This window comes from Canis lupus, chromosome 13 (assembly GCF_048164855.1).
Source record: "Canis lupus baileyi chromosome 13, mCanLup2.hap1, whole genome shotgun sequence".
Lineage (NCBI taxonomy): Eukaryota > Metazoa > Chordata > Mammalia > Carnivora > Canidae > Canis > Canis lupus.
In genome coordinates this window covers 40,615,289-40,635,835 of record NC_132850.1, presented here as the reverse complement: position 1 = coordinate 40,635,835, position 20,547 = coordinate 40,615,289, and the positions used below count along the sequence as shown (strand labels likewise).

Genomic DNA, 20,547 nt, shown 5'->3' with positions numbered 1-20,547 from the left:
AAATGTTTATTATTAGAAAGTTCACAAATATGTAGAATAAACAGTGAACACAAGGTTAATTGTTTGAAGGTGACCCTTCTAGACCTTTCTTTCTATTTATTTACATATATATGTTTGTAATTCAGGAATTCATTTTTACATAACTAAGATGATAGTATACACATGTCTACTTGTCTTTCATTTTTGTTTTGTTTTACATACTTAATGAAATCCTCCAGGGCTATATATCTCACTCTTCCAAATTCCCTACTGTTCAATATTCCACAGTAAGTCTATGACATAATTTACTTAAATGTTCCCCCAGATGATCAACATTTTTATTGTTTTCAGGTTCTCATTATTCCTCACAAATTTTTTCTTACAGAATAACTGGTAGATAAATTGATTAGTTTTATTCAGCTCCTTGCCCTAGATCTCTTTCATGAAAAGCTTGCCATTGCCCAAAAAAAGGCAAAAAGAAAAAAGAGAAAGCAAAGAGCCTCTTGAAGCTGTGGCTCTAATACTCAAGACTCCAATGTGTGTGTGTGCATTCCTTTTAAATATCCCCTAAAATAATAATATTCAAGATTAAGTGTCACTAGTAGTTAATCATGCAACACTAAGGGTATATAATTCACACAATAACATTTCATATCAGTAAAGCAAGTTCCTGGGTTTACTCTTTTTATCAGCAAACAGTGCAATCTTAGTTAATAAGTTATAGCTTACTTAAGATGAGAGGAGGAAAAACTGGAGACACTGGCTGCAAAGATGCCATATAAAAGCATAAGGTTGTCAAAACCGGGAAACTTACATGTTTTTGTGTCATCTAAATTTGTAAAAAACATTTAATTTTTTTTCTTTTCAGGATGCTCTGGTCCTTTTCAATCTACTCAGCTATAGGATGGTATTATTCACTCTCTTCAGACTCAAGTGGAAATTAAAAGGAAGCATAATTTATAAACATACAAAGACTGTTTTACTGGTTCTAATGCCATTGATGTAGTATTAAGTCATCTAATGCAAAATAAGTGCCTAAGAAGTAATGACACCTCTCAACGGAGTTTGTCTTTGTCAAGTTCTAATGAATCACAAAGTATTTTTCAATCACAAAGCTATTGAAAAATTAAAAGGGGGATCCCTGGGTGGCGCAGCGGTTTGGCGCCTGCCTTTGGCCCAGGGCGCGATCCTGGAGACCCAGGATCGAATCCCACGTCAGGCTCCCGGTGCATGGAGCCTGCTTCTCCCTCTGCCTGTGTCTCTGCCTCTCTCTCTCTCTCTCTCTGTGACTATCATAAATAAATAAAATTTAAAAAAAAAATTAAAAGGAATTAGAATTTGAAGATTCAAACAGTAGTCTCTACAGGTTCCTAAGCCATAAATTATCTTATCTTTTTTATTTTTATTTTTCAGAAGAAGTAAAGGAATCTGGGAATGGGTTACCTGATGAAATATAAGCAAAGGAATCTTTAAGGTTAGTGTTAGCCAAGATACTGTAATACATTGTGTTTAGGCTCTTATGGAACAGTCTTCATTGAGCAAAACTTAAATGTTATGTTTTTTGTTTTATTCAGAAGCCAATAAAAGAAAAGCCATGGGGAAATTAATCCATGTCTGCATTTGCTCTAAAACTGCTCTGGAAGACATTACCACATAAATTTTTTTAAGAATTTATACCAGGAAAACTTCTATCTTCTTTGATCATATGCTTTATAATTTTGAAAAATGACTTAGCCAAAGTAAAAAGATCCAAGGTTATCAGAAAACTCACAGTAAAAATTTTCTATCACATCATAGTAATCATAATAACTTTGGAATTAACATATATTCTTTCTCTTTTATTTATAATCCTAATTTGTCCTCTTTTGGTGATGCTCTATTATCTAATAAACTTATTACTCATGTATTTTACTGTAACCTCCCTGAAGTCCTTTGTGGAAATAGGAAATGTCTAAATAAGTTTTAATAGGTTAAAATGTATATTTGAAATTTTGATCCCACATATAATACAAAAGTTCACATATTATTTCCTAACAGACTAGGAGATGAAATTATTTCAAATCCTCCAGCACAAGGGATTGGTGAGGAAAGATTAGAGGAACTTATTCATACAATGAGTAGGAATGTGGCTTTACCTCCAAATATCCATGTTCTCTCACTTTCAAAAGAAGGTTATTTCAGTTGTCGTTATTCTTTCAGAACTTTGTAAGGAAGAACTGATTTTTTAAGTTACTTAATTTTTTTTAGAACAGTTTTAGGTTCACAAAAAAATTCAGCAGAAAGTAGAATCCACATGTATCCCCTGCACCCATTACATATCAACATCCTGTACCAAGGTGATATATTTGTTACACTCTGTGAACCTACTCTGGTTCATCATTATCACTCAAACCACATAGTTTACATTAGTGTTTACTCTTTGTGTTGTTATATTATATGGGTTTTGAGAAATGTATAATGACATGCATCCACCATTATAGAATCATACAGAATAGTTTCACTGCCTGAACATCTCTATACTTCACCTCTTCATCTTTCCCATCCTCCTAACTGCTGGTAACCACTGATCTCTTGACTATCTCCAAGAATTGACTTTTCAAATATGATTAAAGTAGTGGTTAGTGTATTGATTCTCTATTCCTCTATTAGAGCTTCCTTCTACGTAGTGATTACATCAGACAAGTGAGGCAGCATAAATCCAATAATATTTATTTTTTACAATGACCATGATCAGGTTCTATCATCCATACTACCAGAAAAAAAAAAAGACATGTTAGCTCATTACCAGTCCTTACCATCTATAATCCAAGATCATCTTCTGCAAGGGTATCCTTTTTCCATTGTGTAGGCCCTTCCCAAACATCTCCCTAACTTTCACATTTCAGGACAAACTAAGCAACCTGTTGTTCTACTCCTCTTACTTCATCTACTTGCAGTTTTCTCCTTATGATGCTGCTGAAGGTGGAAAGAAAAGCCTCATACCCAGGCAGTTAGGAGGAATGCATACATAACTCATTAGTGGTTATATCTTTTGCTGCATTTGCTTAAACCATTAAAGAAGCAAGACAGGAATGATTTCCATCTTGGAGGAGCAAAAAAATAACAATAATCAGGAGAAGTGTGATAAAAGAAAGATAAAGTGCCCAAAGTAGAGCAATAATAAGAGAAGAGGGCCTAGAAGAGAACCCTGAGGAAGACTACTGGATGGGCAGAAGATGAGGAACCAAGTGGAAGTGATTCTTATCCACTACGAATAAAAAAAAAAAGCAAATTGGGGATCCCTGGGTGGCTCAGCAGTTTAGTGCTGCCTTTGGCCCGGGGCGTGATCCTGGAGACCCGGGTTGAGTCCCACATCGGGCTCCCTGCATGGGACCTGCTTCTTCCTCTGCCTGTGTCTCTGCCTCTGTGTGTGTGTGTGTGTGTGTGTGTGTGTGTGTGTGTGTGTGTCATGAATAAATAAATAAATAAAATCTTTAAAAGAAATTGTCCCATCACTTCCCCTTGGGGATATAGTATATCTCTAGAAATTCCTAACATAAAGACGAGTGTAATTTATCAGTAAATACACTAATAAAAATAGTTTCCAGTTATTGGGCCTTTCCCTGTACTACACAATTTGTTATGCATTTTGTATGTATTATTTATAACCTAACAATAGGCCTGAGTAAGGGATAAAACTCCCATGTAATGGTTGGGGAAACTGAGACTCTGAAGGATAAATGAATCCCTAAGACACAGTATAGGAAGAAAGCTGGCATTCTGATGTATTTTTAAAAATATTATTATTGAATGTGATACATTCAAATGGTCCTACAGGTTTTATTAAAAACTCGGAGTTCCCTACCCTGCTACTCTCACTCAGTTCCCCATCCTGAGAGACAACCATTTATAACTTGTATCTCCTATTTCTAAACAGCATGGTTATAATAATGCCGTTTCATGATCTTTCAGTTTTGTTTACATCTATTAATTTGCTTTTTGTAAAGATTTTATTTATTTTAGAGAGAGAGCATGAGTGGTGGGAGGGGCAGATGGAAAGCGAGAGAATCTCAAGCAGACTTTTAGCATTGAGTGCTGAGCCCACTCAGTCCCAGGACCCTGAGATGGTGACCCCAAGCCAAAACCAAGAGTCAGATGCTCAACTGACTGAGTCACCTAGGCCCACCCCGCCCAAAACACTTTAAATAGTACATGTTTTTATATACTATTTTATGTGTGACATATTTAATAAAAAAATGTTGGATGAAATTAGGAGGAATATGGGTAGATTTAAATCTATACCATTTAGCCTGAAATTCTAAACATTAAGTCACAAAACAAACTATTAAGTTTTGTAAAAAGAAAAAAGAGAGTTTTTATGTTAAAACAAGAATCAGCCAGGTCTGGAAACCACTGCTTTAGTTTAGACTGATTATTTTATAGATAAGGAAACAGAGAAATTAGATAAGTTGCCAAGTTTCCACACTTAACTAATGGCATCAAGATTTGGACTTAGATTTCCATACTTTTATCAGTGCTTTATCATTCTTATTGCAGCAAAGTGTTGCTAACTTATAAAATGAGAATGAGTGAAACGTATTTGGTATGTTTGCCCTTTAGCACAACTGAATGTGTCAGCCTTCGGAATAGAGAAACACAAACATTATTTTAGTTCTTTCTCATAAAAGCATAGTTTTCAGAGGAGTTTTTAATAAGTTACTAATAAGAAATCTCTTCATCTTCAAAAGCCTCTTAAATCTAGTAGTTTGGGGAGAAGGGGTTGTTCTTTGTTTTTGTTTGTAAAAAAAGGTTTGCAAAAGAGAACTAATGTTAAAATTGACTGATTGTTCTTGAATTTAATGCAAAAAAAAGATTTACTTGCTTGGAAGTTAAATTTTCAAACCAAAACTTTTTGAAGAAAGTGCATTTGGCAAAACATGGCTGGTTAAAGGTCCGGGTTGACTCAGTTGGTGAAGCATATGACTCTTTTTTTTCTTTTATGTTTCAATTTTTTGTTTAAATTCTAGTTAATTGACATATAGTATAATATTAGTTTCAGAGAAGAATTTAGTGTTCCAACACTTACATATAACACCCAGTGCTCATCACAAGTGCCCTCCCTCCTTAATGCCCATAACCCATTTAGCCTATCCCCCTCCACCTCCCCTCCAGTAACTTAGTTTGTTCTCTATAGTTTAGAGTCTCCCTTACGGTTTACCTCTCTCTCTTTTTTTTTCCTTTCCCCTATATTCATCTGTTTTGTTCCCTAAATTGCGCATGAGTGAAATCATAAGATATTTGTCTTTCTGTGACTCATTTCACTTAGCATAATATTCTCTCTATCCATCCACGTTGTTGCAAATGGCAAGATTTCATTCTCTTTTTTTTTCTTGCAAGATTTCATTCTTTTGAATGGCTAATTATTCCACTGCATGTGTGTATCACATCTTCTTTATCCATTCATCAGTCAGTGGATATTTGGTCTCTTTCCATAATTTAGCTATTGTTGATAAAAGCATGTGACTCTTGGGGCATCTAGGTGGCTCAGTCATTTAAGTGTCTGCCTTTAGCTCAGGTCATGATCCCCAGACACCCTGGTCAAGAGGGAGTCTACTTCTCCCTCTCTCTGTGATTCCCCTCCTCCCGCCCCAACCTCCTGCTGTCACTCATGCTCTCTCTCTCTCTCTCTCAAATGAATAAATTAAAATCTTAATAAGGAAAGAAGAAAGAAAGAAAGAAAGAAAGAAAGAAAGAAAGAAAGAAAGAAAGAAAGAAAGAAAGAAAGAAATCATGTGACTCTTGATCTCTGGTTGTGAGTTCAAGCCCCATGAGTGTACAGCTTACTTTAAAAAAAAGCTGGTTAAAGGTATGCAATTGGAAACACACCTATATAAATGTCAGTCAAGAAATAGAAATATTAGTTCCCCTATTTATGAGAAAAGCCATTTCTTAATTTTCCAATAACTACAAGAACTACTTCACTTGAATTGAGAACTCTGCCAACAGTGGTAAAACAGTGTGATCGCTGCAGGATTCACTGCAAATTTGCATCTGTTTGGCAAGAAGCATTAAGATGAACCACCTTTGCTGACATTTGTTTGCTTTTTACAGTTATTTGATTTTTTTACTAATAATATTATGACTAATGTTGCAAGAACATATGTGTATCGTTTTAGAAATGTTAGGGTACAGAATCAACCTCTCCCGCACCTGTGTAGGGTAGGTCTCTCAACTGCCTATATCAGCTAGGGCAACTCCACCGTTAATAGGTTTCACTTGACTTCCAGAATATGTTTGGACAAAGGTTTCCTCAGTCAAAACAAAATTTGCATCCTAATGAACACACTGTATTCTTCCTACTATAACATTTGTACACTTCATTAAATTGCCTGTTTACTTGTCTTTATTCCCACTAGAGTGTGAGGTACTTAGGGACAGTCCTTTTCTCATCCACCATTGCATCCACATTGAATAACACAGCGCCTCGCTGTGGGTAGGGTGTATAAACGTTTCATGGATGAATGGCGCAAGTACAGTCTCCTCATTGAATAAATATCTTCTTTTTATATATATATCCTATGCATATATACCTGGTGCACATGTGTGTGTGTGTGCATAAGCTATCCTAAACACTGGACAAATTGTACATTCATCAGATGCAGATGCTCTCCCCCTTGCATCCTCATCACTCAGCACAATGGTCACTTGAATATGAACTGCTCAATAAAGATGACCGTGGTGATGGTATGTGTTGCCACGATATCCTTTTTTGAGTTTGTGGGGCCTGAGTGGCTCAGTCAGTTAAGCGGCCGACTCTTGATTTTGGCTCAGAGCATGACATGAAGCCCTAAGTTGGGCTCTGTGCTCAGCAGAGAATCTACTTGTCTTTCTCCCTCTCTCTCTCTCTGCTCCTCCTCCTCCCCCCCTGCTCGTCCTCCCCCCTAAATCTTTAAAAAATATATCCTTCTTGAGTTTTATTTCTATGCACAGAATGAGCTATTTTGTTTATCATCTCTGCATTGGGCTGCTGCATTCTCAGCACGCACATTTCTCTGCTCCATCTCTTTGAGATCCTTGCTTACATATCATCTTCCCAATGTTAGTTCCCACACGTATTTTTTAAAATTGCAATACTACCCCATCTTGCCCTGCTTCTCTTCTTTTCTCTCCATAGAACTTACCACTAACCAACACACGACATATTTCGCTTTTTGTTTGTCTATTTATTGCCTCCCTCCCCTCCACCCTCGAATATAAGCTCCATTAGGGCAAGGATTTTTGCCTGTTTGGGGTATCATTATATTCCTGGCATGTAGATCAGTGTCTAGCACAAAAAAAAAAGTCTCAATAAACATTTGTTGAATAAATTAACATCCTGCCTTGATGCTCCTGCAGAATACTCTTTTTTTCCAGTTTTGGACTTACTTATAATATATCTATTTGTCCTTCTCAGTGACTTCATAAAACTTGCCTTTGCACATTTCATATGTGGCTATCCCAGTCTCTCTTATTTAGAGTTTGGCTTCTGAAGGTCCATTAGTCTTTATGTATCTTTTTCTAACACCTATTCAGTACCAGGCCAAAAGGTTAGTACTAACAAACATGGCCTGATTGATTAGGGGCCATGTATAATCTCAAATCTTTACTAAAAGGTTGTTAATTTGAATTTTTTTTTTTTTTTTTTTTTTTTGGCCATTAACTCAAAGGTAGCAAACTAAGAAGTTTTTGGGAGCCAGAGAGATCAGAGAGCCAGGGAGTACTTAAATATCAGACATGTAAAAATATATATATACCATTGTTTTGCTTGAAATGTATAGCCCTCACAGGCTATTTTTCCTTTTCCCATTTATCATAGACATATAAATATGTACAGGGAAATTGATTTTTACTATAGAAAACCAGGACAGTATCATGAAAATGGTAACTGAGTCCCTACCACGCTGGGATACAATGGAGTGGTTGGGTTTGTGGTGAACCGGAAACAACATGCCAATCCAAAGGGGGTAACCACTAACTCGTATCAACTCTCTGTGCTCAAGTATTTGAATTCAAGCCCGGTGTTTTATGGGATCTTATGAATTTTTTTATAGGGAAGCTTGAAACCCAGAATTTTACATGAAAGCTGCCATTTCTATACAAGTTAATTTTATTCAAAATACTTTACAACCAAACAATCCATAGTTATGGTCCAAATTTAATACATAGGTTACCAGTTTGATAGCTCTGCGAAAGATTTACTATAGCTACTACTTTTATAATTTTGATTTAAAGGAAAAACAAAATGTTAATTACGATCTCATAATTAGGATAATGAAAAATTTCATGAACTCTAAAGAGGAATGACCAGAAACTCAAGTTAAGATTAACCTAATACTATATTTTAATTTAAAAATAAGAAACAACAGTTTTCTCTGCCTTTTTGAGTAAAATTATAATTAGTAATCTCATATTCTCTCAGATGTGTACAATAATTCATAAGCTTGACTAGTAGTTTTTTTAAATTTGGAATTAACCTATTGTTGCCTTTAAAAGCTAGATCAGGGCAGCCCAGGTGGCTCAGCGGTTTAGCGCCGCCTTCAGCCCAGGGTGTGATGCTGGAGTCCTGCCATCGAGTCCCACATCAGGCTACCTGCATGGAGCCTGCTTCTCCCTCTGCCTCTGCCTCTCTCTTTCTCTCTCTCTCTGTGTCTCTCATGAATAAATAAATAAAATGTTAAAAAAAAATGAAAAATAAATAAAAGCTAGATCAGGGGCATCTGGGTGGCTCAGTCAGTTAAGCAGCCAACTCTTGATCTTAGGGTTGTGAGTTCAAGCCCCATGCTGGGCTCCATGCTGGGCATGCAGCCTACTTAAAAAATGAATAAACAAACCAACCAATAAAAGCTAAATCATATCATTTTATAATCAACCTTAGCAGAAAATAAAATCAATGTGGCATGTGACTTTGATGTCTATTTAAAGGTTAATTTTGGAAAGAAAAATTGTAATTCAGTAAATTTAAATGATCTTAACATTAAATTCATTTATTATATACATATTAAGGTAACTTATTTTTTTCATTTAGATATGAAAGAATTTTATAATATTGGTTGGCTGTGTGGATGTTATTTATCAACCTGATGGTTACTTACTTCTGTTTTAAGCTGTTTGGAAACCACAGATATTGCTATGTATTTTTCAACTGACTCACCTTCCATTCTTGGAAAATATTTTGGAGGCTTCAATTAAAATACAAATTCTTCAGTTAAGTAAGGAGGAAGATCTTATTCTCTCAAACACTTCTCTAGACAGAGAGGTTGTTCTAAGCTTATGTCTACCTGAGTAAATGATCATTTTTATTTTAAATAATTTATAGCTAAAAAATCCTTTCACATATTTTGTCCTTGGCATGTTAAGTTCTAAGAACACAACCATACATATACGCTAACAACATCTCTGTTTTATAAATTAATCATTGTGAATTCTTATTTGATCTAACATAGAAAATCACCGGTTATGACCTATGAGATCGTTGGAAATCAGAGTGGTTTCATTCATATGAATTCAGTAATGATTTGTCAATCATCCATTCCTTGTGCCAACCCTGAGTGTTTTCCAAGGTTCTATCATTGTTTTATGACCCTAAGATAACAAAACCAACACAATTTCTACCAGTTTGTTTATCTCTGCCCTGCAAGAATCTATCACCTGTAGGGGAGATATTCATAGAACAAAACATCACAGTCCAATGAGATAAGCCCTATCACAAAACCAGACTCATTTGTGGAGATGCTCAGGAAACCATATAACCTGAATGAGTCTCCCTCCTCTTTCCCTCCTAACTCCAAAGTACCCATCACTCTTGCATAAACCAGCTCTCAATAACTATAAGTATAAAACCTTGGGTCCTGTTAGGATTCCAGCAGGGAGATCCTGATATCTGATGCTTTCTCCCACATCAGCCAAATAAGAAAAGAACATTAGACTCTAACGCTGAGAACCAGAAAGCTTCAGATCCTGGGAGGTGTTAGGTGATCAGGGACCTGTGGACCCACTTAGTCAACTGTGGTCCTATTTGCACATGGTAGGTTTCTTTAATTCACAGTGAGCCAAGAAAGACCCAAACAAATGGCTGAGTGTTCCTCGGCCCTTGAGACAGGGAGAGCAAAGGGATACCATCAGAGAAACAGGGTTTCCTTAGACACCACTGCAGGAAACAGCAGCCAGGTGGCCTTATATCGTTTGGCATTTCCAGTTGAAAAGTAATTCAACTGGCATTAATCTTTTCATCTGCAACATGAGAATCTAGAAGATAATTCGTCACATATGTTATGGTGGAATAAAAATGCATCTTGATTGGGCAAATATTTAGTATCTTTTTTTCAAATAATAACAGAACACCACTCTGGAAAACTGTGTGGAGGTTCCTCAGAGTTAAAAATAGGGCAGCCCCACTGGCGCAGTGGTTTGGCGCCGCCTGCAGCCCGGGGTGTGATCCTGGTGACCCTGGATGGAGTCCCACATCAAGTCCCACATCGGGCTCCCTGCGTGGAGCCTGCTTCTCTCTTTGCCTGTCTGTCTGTCTGTCTGTCTGTCTGTCTCTGTGTGTGTGTGTGTGTGTGTCTCTATGAATAAACAATAAAGAGACCTTGGAGGGACCTGGAGGGTATTGTGCTGAATGAAATAAGTCCATCGGAAAAGGACAAACATTATATGATCTCATTCATTTGGGGAATATAAAAATTAGTGAAAAGGAATAAAGGGAAAGGAGAGAAAATGAGTGAAAATATCAGTGAGGGTGACAAAACATGAGAGACTCCTAACCCTGGGAAACGAACAAGGGGTAGTGGAAAGGGAGGTGGGAGGGGGATTGGGGTGACTGGGTGATGGGCACTGAGGGGGGCACTTGGAGGGATGAGCACTGGGTATTATGCTATATGTTGGCAAATTGAACTCCAATAAAAAAAAGTTTTTTTAAGTTAAAAAAAATAATCGAAGTGGGAAAAGCAAGGGAATCCCTCATGGAAACACCAAGTGCAGATGAACTCCTCTGAACAAAACCTAGGAAAACTAGAAATAATGAAAAGGTGACCAAAAAATATTTTAATTCCTTGAAAACAAATGTATGTGGTGGTATTTGGTGAAGAAAAAAGCTATTCTCTCTAATTTACTCTCATAATCATCCAGCAAAATTTATTAAAATTCTTCTCCTCAAAATTAGTCTCTTTAGATCTGATTAAATGTAAGCTAGACTTTATTAGATGTTATCAAACAGTGTTTAGGTAGTTTAGTGGAAATGTTAACTATTGATTTGTTTTTTTTTGTTTTGTTTTGTTTTGGTTTTTTGTTTGTATGTTTGTTTGTTTTTACCTCTGGGGTTGACAATCAGCTTATTCATGCAACAATTAAATGTTTGGATATTTCCCTGACCAGTTATAGCCACAGCTAATCAGCAGTTAGTGCAAAACAGCAAAAGATAAGATTGAGAATACAGAAGAAGATGCTCTTTGATGTCATAGTAAAATACTATAACCAAGAGAGAGATCGTCTATTAACTGATGAGGATTCTGATATTTAGTCAGGAATTACAGAACTTTTAGGTAAAAAATTTTTTTTAACTTTAGTTTTTTTGTATAATAAAATATTTTTAAAGCTTTATTTATTTTAGATATGGGGGGTCGGGGGAGGAGCAGAGGGAGAAGGACAAACAAACTGTGCTGAGCACAGAGCCAGTGGCAGGGCTCAGTCTCATGACCCTGAGATCATGACCTAAGCTGAAACCAACAGTTGGACACTTAAGTGGCACAGTCACCCAGATGCCCCTAAAATATTTTTTCCCCTAAAATATTTTTAAAGAGACAGATTTCATGGGGCATACCTGGCAGGCTCAGTCAGTGAAGCATGTGACTCTTGATCTCATGGTCATGAGTTCAAGCCCCACACTGAGCATAGAGCTTACTTAAAAATAAATAAATAAATAAATAAATAAATAAATAAATAAATAAATAGCAGAACATTCAATGAACTGAGTATTATATTTTAATATTTTTCTTCAATGATGCCTAAGTACTTCATGAACTCTTTTTTCACTTCACTAATGTTACCTGCCACATGAATTGTACTATCAACTGTATCAACTGAAGTACAGGACATCGGATCTAAGGTAATTATATCACAGAGGCACTGTAAGAACATTTTTTTTTTAAGATTTTTTTATTTTTTATTTATTCATGAGAGACACAGAGCTAGAGAGAGAGAGGCAGAGACACAGGCAGAGGGAGAAGCAGGCCCCATGCAGGGAGCCAGATGTGGGACTCGATCCTGGGTCTCCAGGATCACACCCCGGGCTGCAGGCGGCACTAAACCGCTGCGCCACCGGGGCTGCCCAGAACATATTTTAATAATAGTACAGGATTAGAGAGAGCTAAGGCATCCGGAAATATTCATTTCTGATGTATTAATTTGGTGATTTTTCACCAAAATAAAAATCGAGTGACATAGTATCATGTCACTTTTTTTTAGCTATATAGGCAGCCATATAACTTCATGTTAAAAACAAAATACTATTTGATAATGCTGGATGGAATTATGCAGGTGTTTGGCATTATAAAGCTGTACTCATTTATTTATTTGGGGGTGGGTGGGAGGGAGGGACAGAGAGCGTGGGCTAGTGTGACGGCAGGGGGAGGGGCAGAAGGGCAGAGAGAGGAAGAGGGAAAGAATGCCCAGCAGACTTCTCCCCTAGCTCCAGCCAGGCAGCAGACTCGATCCCATGATCCATGAGATCATGACCTGAGCCAAAACCAAGAGTTGGTCCCTCAACTGAATGAGCCATCCAGGTGCTCCTGGCCTGTAGAATTATAAGGATAATTTCCTGTGTGTTTGAAATATTTTAATGCAAAAAATGAAATAAAAACTTTTAACGAAATTTTTTTTATTTTTTATTTTTTTAACGAAAATTTTTAATGAAATAAAAACTTCTTAGTGTAAAAAAGAATCCACAAACCAAATACAGCCTCATAGCTCTATAACCAACTACCGAGTATGACAACCTGTATTTTTTTGTAACCCATGTTATAGAAAATGAATGAAGAACAGAAGCCCTTGAAGCAACCTAACTGTATCTAAGACTGTTACTGCACACATTACAGAGGCATTATGAGGGCTACTTGCTTTCATGACTATTATATGGAAACCTAACACCCACAAGTCACAAAAACTGGTGGGAAAAAAATGCAGTAGCGGGTTTATAATTTTCTGGTCTTTAAAAAAAATCATTCAAGCTGAGATTAATCTTTTGGTTTATTTTTATTTTTTAAAAAAGATTTATTTATTTATTCATGAGAGACACAGAGAGAGAGTGGCAGGGACATAGGCAGAGGGAGAAGCAGGCTCCCCATAGGGAGCCTGATGCGGGACTGGATCCCAGTATCCTGGGATCATGACCTGGGCCAAAGACAGATGCTCAGCCACTGAGCCACCCAGGCGTCCCAATCTTTCTGTTTACAGTGTCATCACAAAATAGTGGTCCTGAAAACGCCTGTCAAAGTAGTTTTGCGAACAAGATCATTATTAGAAATCTGGGCAGAACAAGCAGTCCGGTTTCTACTGGAGCAACCCGCGGAGCTCCTCGAGGTGGCTCTGGCACCGGGCCCAGCACATCTCTGACGAAGCTACTTGCGTCCAGCACAAAAGTCAAACCATTCCCGTCCTAAATAATTTCCTGAGTACCCGTGACAGGGGAAATTTGAAGGAATTTTGCTTCCCCACACCCACTAAAAAGAAGGAGGCCGACTCACAACAATGCTGATACCTGCACTGATTGATTCATCTCTTCAACCAGTTTCTGGTGATGCCTGTGCCCGGGGCTGGCTGCTCGGGGTGACAACAGCTCAGCAGACACACCGTGTGGCAAGCCCTGGAGGTGCTTCTATCCAAGCAAGGGACAAGAGGTGATTTAAAAAAAAAAAAAAAATCAAGTCATGTAGTTTGATAGAAAGGAATACTTACAATAAAAAAAGAAGAGGAAAAGAAAAAAAGAGATGGCTGAGGGGCCTCAGGGTGCTAGGGCGAGGGTGAGAGGGAACTTAGGTGTCAGGGTGGCCAAGGTGGGCCTCCTGCCTGAGAAAAGAAGAATAGAGCAAAGACTGGAAGGGTGGGGAGAGAATCGGCCAAATGGCTGTGAGGGCAGGATAGTGTCTTGGGCAGAGAGGATGGATGTGGTGCAGAGGACCTAGGGGTCATGCACCCTTGGGTGCTAAGGACTTCAGAAGTGGGGAGTAGAGGGGAGAGCAGTAGGGGCTGAAGCTGCAGCACAGACATTGTTTCTGTTCGAATACAATGGGGAATCTTTGGAGGGTTTGAGCAGAACCGTAGATTGGCTTGACCCCGGCTTTTATATGGAGAATGGGCCATCAGGGGTGAAGGTAGAGAAGCAGGGGTACCTTTTCTGAGGCTGTTTTCATCATGTGGGCAAGAGATGTGGGGACTGGATGTGGAGGAGTAGCAATCATCAGGAAGACATGGTGCAGATTCTCCATGGATCTTGAAATATCTTAGAACAAGTTGGTCTTTTGATCTCACTCCATATTTTAGCTCCACACAGTGGTACTTCTGGTGACGTTATTTCTCTACGGCCTCTACCAAGAAGTGTTCCCTCTTCAATTTTTTTCTTTTGCTTCATCTAAGAAAATTCTGGTGTCACAAGAAACATATTGGCTCAAATTCTGTAGCAGTTCTGTGAACCTAAACTGAGGCTTCTTTTCCATTATTTCAGAGAAAAAGATGTATTGAGTCCATTGAGTGGAAGCAGTCCTCCATTGACGCATTTTGTTGTTTTCTCTAAGTGCCATTCCCAATGCACAACCCTAAGATCAAGAGTTGCAGGGTCCACTGATGGCATCAGCTGGGTGCTCCCCATCCCAATGATGAATGTTGAATGAAATATATTCTAAAAGCTCATCCATAAGTCCGTTGTTATTCTGCACCTAGTTTTTCATCAAAATCATCATCATCATCATCATCATCACTGGAGGTTAGCCCCAACCTATGTAAACCTTTAATTCTACAGGCACTAAACCAGTATTCGTGGGTCTGATTCTTGGGTGCAGTAGCCCCCAGATCCCAACTAGGGATCTAGACTGACCATGTCCTCGGCCCCCTGCCTCCTTACCACCTAACCTCTCCACATCCTCCTTTCCCACCCCTCCTCCTCCTCTGGGTACATGAATTATCTTTCCTACCTGTGGCAGAGAAATCAGAAGCTGTTTTTCTTTTTTCTTTTTCTTTTCTTTTTCTTTTTTTGACCTCCCTGTCAAGTGGAACTAGCAGAGAAACTCACTGGGTCAGATTTTGTTGACAGGTCATAGAAGAGGTAGACACCAGAGAAGGTGGGGGTGGGACTCAGGGTGCAGGGCAGTGGGGGGGGGGACAGGCTCCTGGAGATGAGGGATGGGGTATTCCAGAGTGGCTGACATGGGGCACTGATGAGAGGGACTCTCCAAGGTGCTCAGCATTCCCCCAGTGCAGGGCTTCCTGATGCTGCTGATTGTCTGGAGCATTTTTCTCCCAAGACTGCTTATGCCCTCACAGCTGCTGAGGCCCCTGCTTGAAATATCACCCCCTCAGACATTCAGAGGGCTTGTGGGAGACAGCTACCCATCTCCTCTCTAACCTCTGACCCTGCTTTCTGCTTTCCTAACAGCACTTAACCCTGCCTGAAATCCTATTTCATATTTGCTGATTTTTTTTTTTTTGTCTTTCTCTCCCAAGAGAATGTAAGTCTCTCCCATGAGTTCAGAAACTTTTTTTTTTTTTCCAACGTCAGGAACTCAGTCTCTTTATTTATCACCTAGGATGGGGCCTGGGACATAGTAGGTCCTCACAAAGTTCTCAGAGAACGACAGAATGAGTCCACTGGGGCAACTCTGTGGCTGGAAATCGGCAGGACATTGAAGCTGATGGAAAGGAAGTCCAGTATCTAAGAGAGAAGAGCTCAGCATCCATGTGCCTAGGGAGTGCTCTGTGTAAAGGGAGTAGCCACTGGATTATCTACCCTACACACAACAGTGATTTGCGATGATTTTCATGTGACCCAAACTTTTTTTAAATCTTTTTTTTTTAAGATTTTATTTATTTATTCATAGAGACAGAGAGAGAGAGAGAGAGAGAGAAGCAGGCTCCATGCAGAGAGCCTGACGCGGGACTCGATCCAGGGCCTCCAGGATCACGCCCTGCTCTGCAGGCTGCGCTAAACCGCTGTGCCACGGGCGCTGCCCCCCAAACTTTTTTTTAAAAAAGAATACAGTTTTACTGTAGTTTAAAGCTCCCATTTGTACGCAGACCATGTAATCACAAGGTAAGCTTATGACCTGAGCTGAAGGCAGACACTCAACCACTGGGCCTCCCAGGTGCCCTAATCTGGTGGTTCTTAATGTACCACTGTTATTATGGAAGCATAAATAATTTTCAATATTATAGGAGAGCATTATCCTAAGGCTTGGTTGACCTAGTTGCAGTTAAAGCACATATGTGCAAGCAGAAAATAGAATTTGAAGAATTCCAAAAAGTTTCACGTACTCCTACCCTTTATAATTCAGAGGCCTTCTGCTACCCATCCCCTCTCCTCATCTGCAATCCTCTTCCCTTACTCATTGGTCAGAAATATTGAGAGGTTTTTGTTTTTTTATGTTGCATTCCTGGCTGGAAAAAAAAATTCATATTGAATATTTGAACACACCAGGTTTTATGTAGATTCTGGTTACTTTATTGGATCTGGTTGTAAGAAACTCAAGAACCTTCTACACGGGGAAGATCCAGCTGTCCTATCAGGTATGGATTCAGATTTGTTCCTTCTTTATCATTAAGTGACTATTAGAGCCCAGTAAGTTGGAGAGGAGCCAATGGTGAGAATGTGAATAAATATATAATATTATAAAAGGCAGTTACATGAAGGTTATTTCTTTGAACTGCAGAGTTCTTTCTGAAAGTCTGATGACCTTTCATCTAAAAAGGTGACCATTTTCTCTCTCAGTGCTGCTCCCAAGTCTCCCCTCCCCTCCTGCCTGTTACCCACCTGCTGCGTTCTTGCTCCTGTGCTCTTTCTGGTCGCTTTATCTGATTCCCTCAGGTTCTTTCTCTCCCGTGTCCTTCTCCCTCCCCGCCCTTCCCTTCTCTTCTGTAGGAAATAACCTAGTTTTATAGAGGAGGAGCCTGATCTTCCCGGGGGAGCAAATTCCACGATTTGTTTCACTCAATGTCTTGCGGCAATTGATCTGATTCCTTGATTTTCTTTAAACTAGCAAATATTTTCAATATGAATTTCCCAAGAATAGCATAATAGACCTAACTGTAGGTGCGGGGGCCAGATCCTCCAGGCAAGTCACTTAATCTTGTGCTTCAGCTTTTCCTCATTGACAAGATGGGAATAATAATGCCATCTACCCTACTGGGTAATAATGATTACATATTTAATATTTATACTTAATACTAATATTATAAATTCAAAATGTTACAAGTATTTAAATATTATTTTTTAAGATTCTATTTATTTATTCACAAGAGACACAGAGAGGCAGAGGGAGAAGGAGGCTGCCTGCGGGGAGCCCGATGTGGGACTTGATCCGGGGACCTGAAGGCAGAGGCTCAACCACTGAGCCCCCCAGGTGCCCCCCTCCCTCTCTGTTTTTGAGTTGCTTAGTTCACTTTGTGGCTTCATTTTCTCAATGCCATAGGTTGTGGATTCAATCCCTGTTGAAAATTATGCTCTAATACACTCTTTTGTGGTCTTAACTTGTGCCTTGATCTGAGAAGCATGTGTCATAAGTACTTGAAAAAATATATTTATAACTATGGTCCTGTTTTATCTTTTTGTCCAAAGACTGTTAGGACAGTTTCTTGAATTTGAATGCTTAGAGTCAAAGTTCTCAACTAAGAGTCTGCGAAAAGATTTCAGAGGGCTGAAATACAGTGTACTTTCTGAAGTTATGTTCAGTTGTTTGTTTATATGTGCTTGTGGTATTTTTCTATGAAGTCGTCCACAGATGGAACTGGAGGATATTATGCTGAGTGAAATAAGTCAATCAAACATTATATGGTCTCATTCACTTGGGGAATATAAAAAAGTGAAAGGGAATAAAGGGGAAAGGAGAGAAAATGAGTGGGAAATATCAGAGAGGGAGACAAAACATGAGAGACACCTAACTCTGGGAAACAAACAAGGGGTAGTGGAAAGGGAGGTGGGCGGGGGGTTGGGGTGATTGGGTGATGGGCACTGAGGGGGGCACTTGATGGGATGAGCACTGGGTGTTATGCTATATGTTGGCAAATCGAACTCCAATAAAAAAATAATTTAAAAAATCATCCACAGCATCTCCAGGTTTTCAAAGGGTATTACGAGCTAAGTACATTAAGAACCACCAGATTAGGGCACCTGGGAGGCCCAGTGGTTGAGTGTCTGCCTTCAGCTCAGGTCATGATCCCAGGGTCTGTGGAATCAAGTCCCGCATCGGGCTGCCCACAGGGAGCCTGCTTCTCCCTCTGCCTCTCCCCCTTGTGCTCTGTCCCTCTCTCTCTCAAATAAACAAATAAAATCTTAAAAAAAAAAAAAAAAAAAGAACTACCAAATTAGAGAATCAACACTATTGATTCTGTCAGAGAATATACTAAAGGCCTTTATTGAGGTATATTTATATATTTTCCACATTTTACTTTTACTTTGTGGACGAACCACTATTCTCAATGTCCAGATATTAAGATAAGGGTATTAGCTGAATGAATTCCGAGTTCCTGCCCATCTAAAACAACAAAACAAAACAAAACCCACAGTAAAATAATCTTATGACCCTAGAAGATGTAACCACCCTAATCTGTGTATGGTTCTTTTGAGTTGAGGAGGAAATTAATATAACCTCCAGGAGAAGACCGGAAAGGGTGGTTCTAGAGAGATGAGGAAAACCCTGGAAACATACCGCCAAATGCTCCTGATTGGAGGGGGTGCAGGGGGAAGGGGTCCCCTTATTAGGAAGGTCCCCATTTCAATGTTGTCTGTGAGTCAGACACAGGTGTGGGGATTGTCACCTGCACTGGGAAACGCTGGCACTTTGAGAAAAGCATTAGGATGTTCCCACGTCCTTGAATGTGCCGCTCAGATTATATACGACCTCAAGGAATCATCTTCCCTCTGACCTGGTTTTGTTCAGTTTTTAATTTCTGGAATAAAAATAGACATGCCTAGATATGTGGTTCTAAGACTGGGCCAGAAATGGCCAAGAAGCAAAGGCCAGCATGCAGTGCAGCAGTGACGCCATTACATGGGCCTGGTGTCAGGGTTCTTGATTTACTCCTTGACCTATTTGAGTTCAGAGGGGAAAAGGCTAGCCAGCGAGCACCCTACATTGGATGCAACCCAATTCAGAATCCGTAGAATTACTAGGAGTTGTTCAGCAACACTTGAAGTATTTTACTGCCATAGAAAGTGAATGAAAACGTGTCATAACGCCCCTTGGTGAAGCTTACCCTGATAATATAAATATACGTAGACGCTGCTACTCAATTACACTTGTTTACAAAGAAAACCTTGACTTCTACTGAATGGTTTTTGGCGGTTCTGAGGTATGAATTCCTACCCCAGCAGTTCCCTCCACTGGAGACAGCTCCTCAGGTCAGTCACCCTGCTTACGACTTCTCCAGGGTATTGGCCTTCAACTGTGGGTTAAACCTTTTCATTTTTGAGGGAGGCTTATAAACAAAGTTTTGTTTTTCCCCTGTATAAAAAAAGGGCCGGCTCCAATGATAAGAAAGATTACATCCTGTTAGAACATTCAGTGAATTTCTGTGAGAATTGACAGCCCGATTCATCAGTGCTTAAGCTTCTGCTTCAACTCCTTATGCACATTCTCAGGTACTATCCAGGTAAATTAAAGTTTTGTTTTGTTTTCTGAGGTGCCCAGGTGGCTCCGTCGGCCAAGCACCCACCAGGCTCTCGGTTTCGGCTCTTGGCACAATCTCAGGTGGTGACATGGAGCCCCACGCTGGGACGTGTGCCGCTGAGTGTAGATCCTACTTGGGATTCTCTTACGCTCTCTCTGCCCCTTCCCCTTCTCTCTCTCTCAGAGAGGAAAAAAAAAGAGAGAAAAAAAGATCTTTTAACTCAAATGCTGAGAGAAAACTTTTCTCCTTTCACAATGTATATACATGGAGAATGTTCAAAACTGAAAGGTATTCTTGAGACTTTTCTCCCTGGCCATCTTTCTGCCCTGTACCCAACGAGTGGACTTGGAGGTGTTTTTAGTAAGCAGTGAGGATATTCGCATTTTATGCGAAAGCTCATCTAAAGGCCTCTACTGGGAAGGCTAGGCTTGGTAGTGTCAGGTGGACAACAGAGCCTACGCTGGCAATGCGGGCTAGCTTCTTTCCTAGTCATCCCAGTGCTTGCTCAATTCTATTACATTCTGGGACACTTCCCTCAGCTTCTAGTCTTCAGTAGTGTCCATTCTGCTATCCAACCCATCAATTAAGCATAAATAATTCTATTTTTAATTTCTAGGATCTATTTGGTTTGAGAGAGAAAGTGTGCACACAAGCAGGGAGAAGGAAGGAATAGAGGGATAG

General features: G+C 39.3%; 1 protein-coding gene across 1 annotated transcript; it reads left to right on the top strand.

The window, feature by feature from the left end:
• The first annotated feature begins 750 nt into the window (after window positions 1-750).
• Window positions 751-16,802, top strand: DEPDC4 (DEP domain containing 4). The gene is given in 12 exon segments (XM_072771591.1): window positions 751-770; window positions 2,017-2,150; window positions 9,102-9,279; window positions 10,850-10,862; window positions 11,327-11,355; window positions 11,357-11,403; window positions 11,406-11,537; window positions 13,018-13,074; window positions 13,077-13,159; window positions 13,447-13,581; window positions 16,690-16,714; window positions 16,717-16,802. Coding segments are annotated over 12 exon segments (939 nt in total).
• Window positions 16,803-20,547: the final 3,745 nt, after the last annotated feature.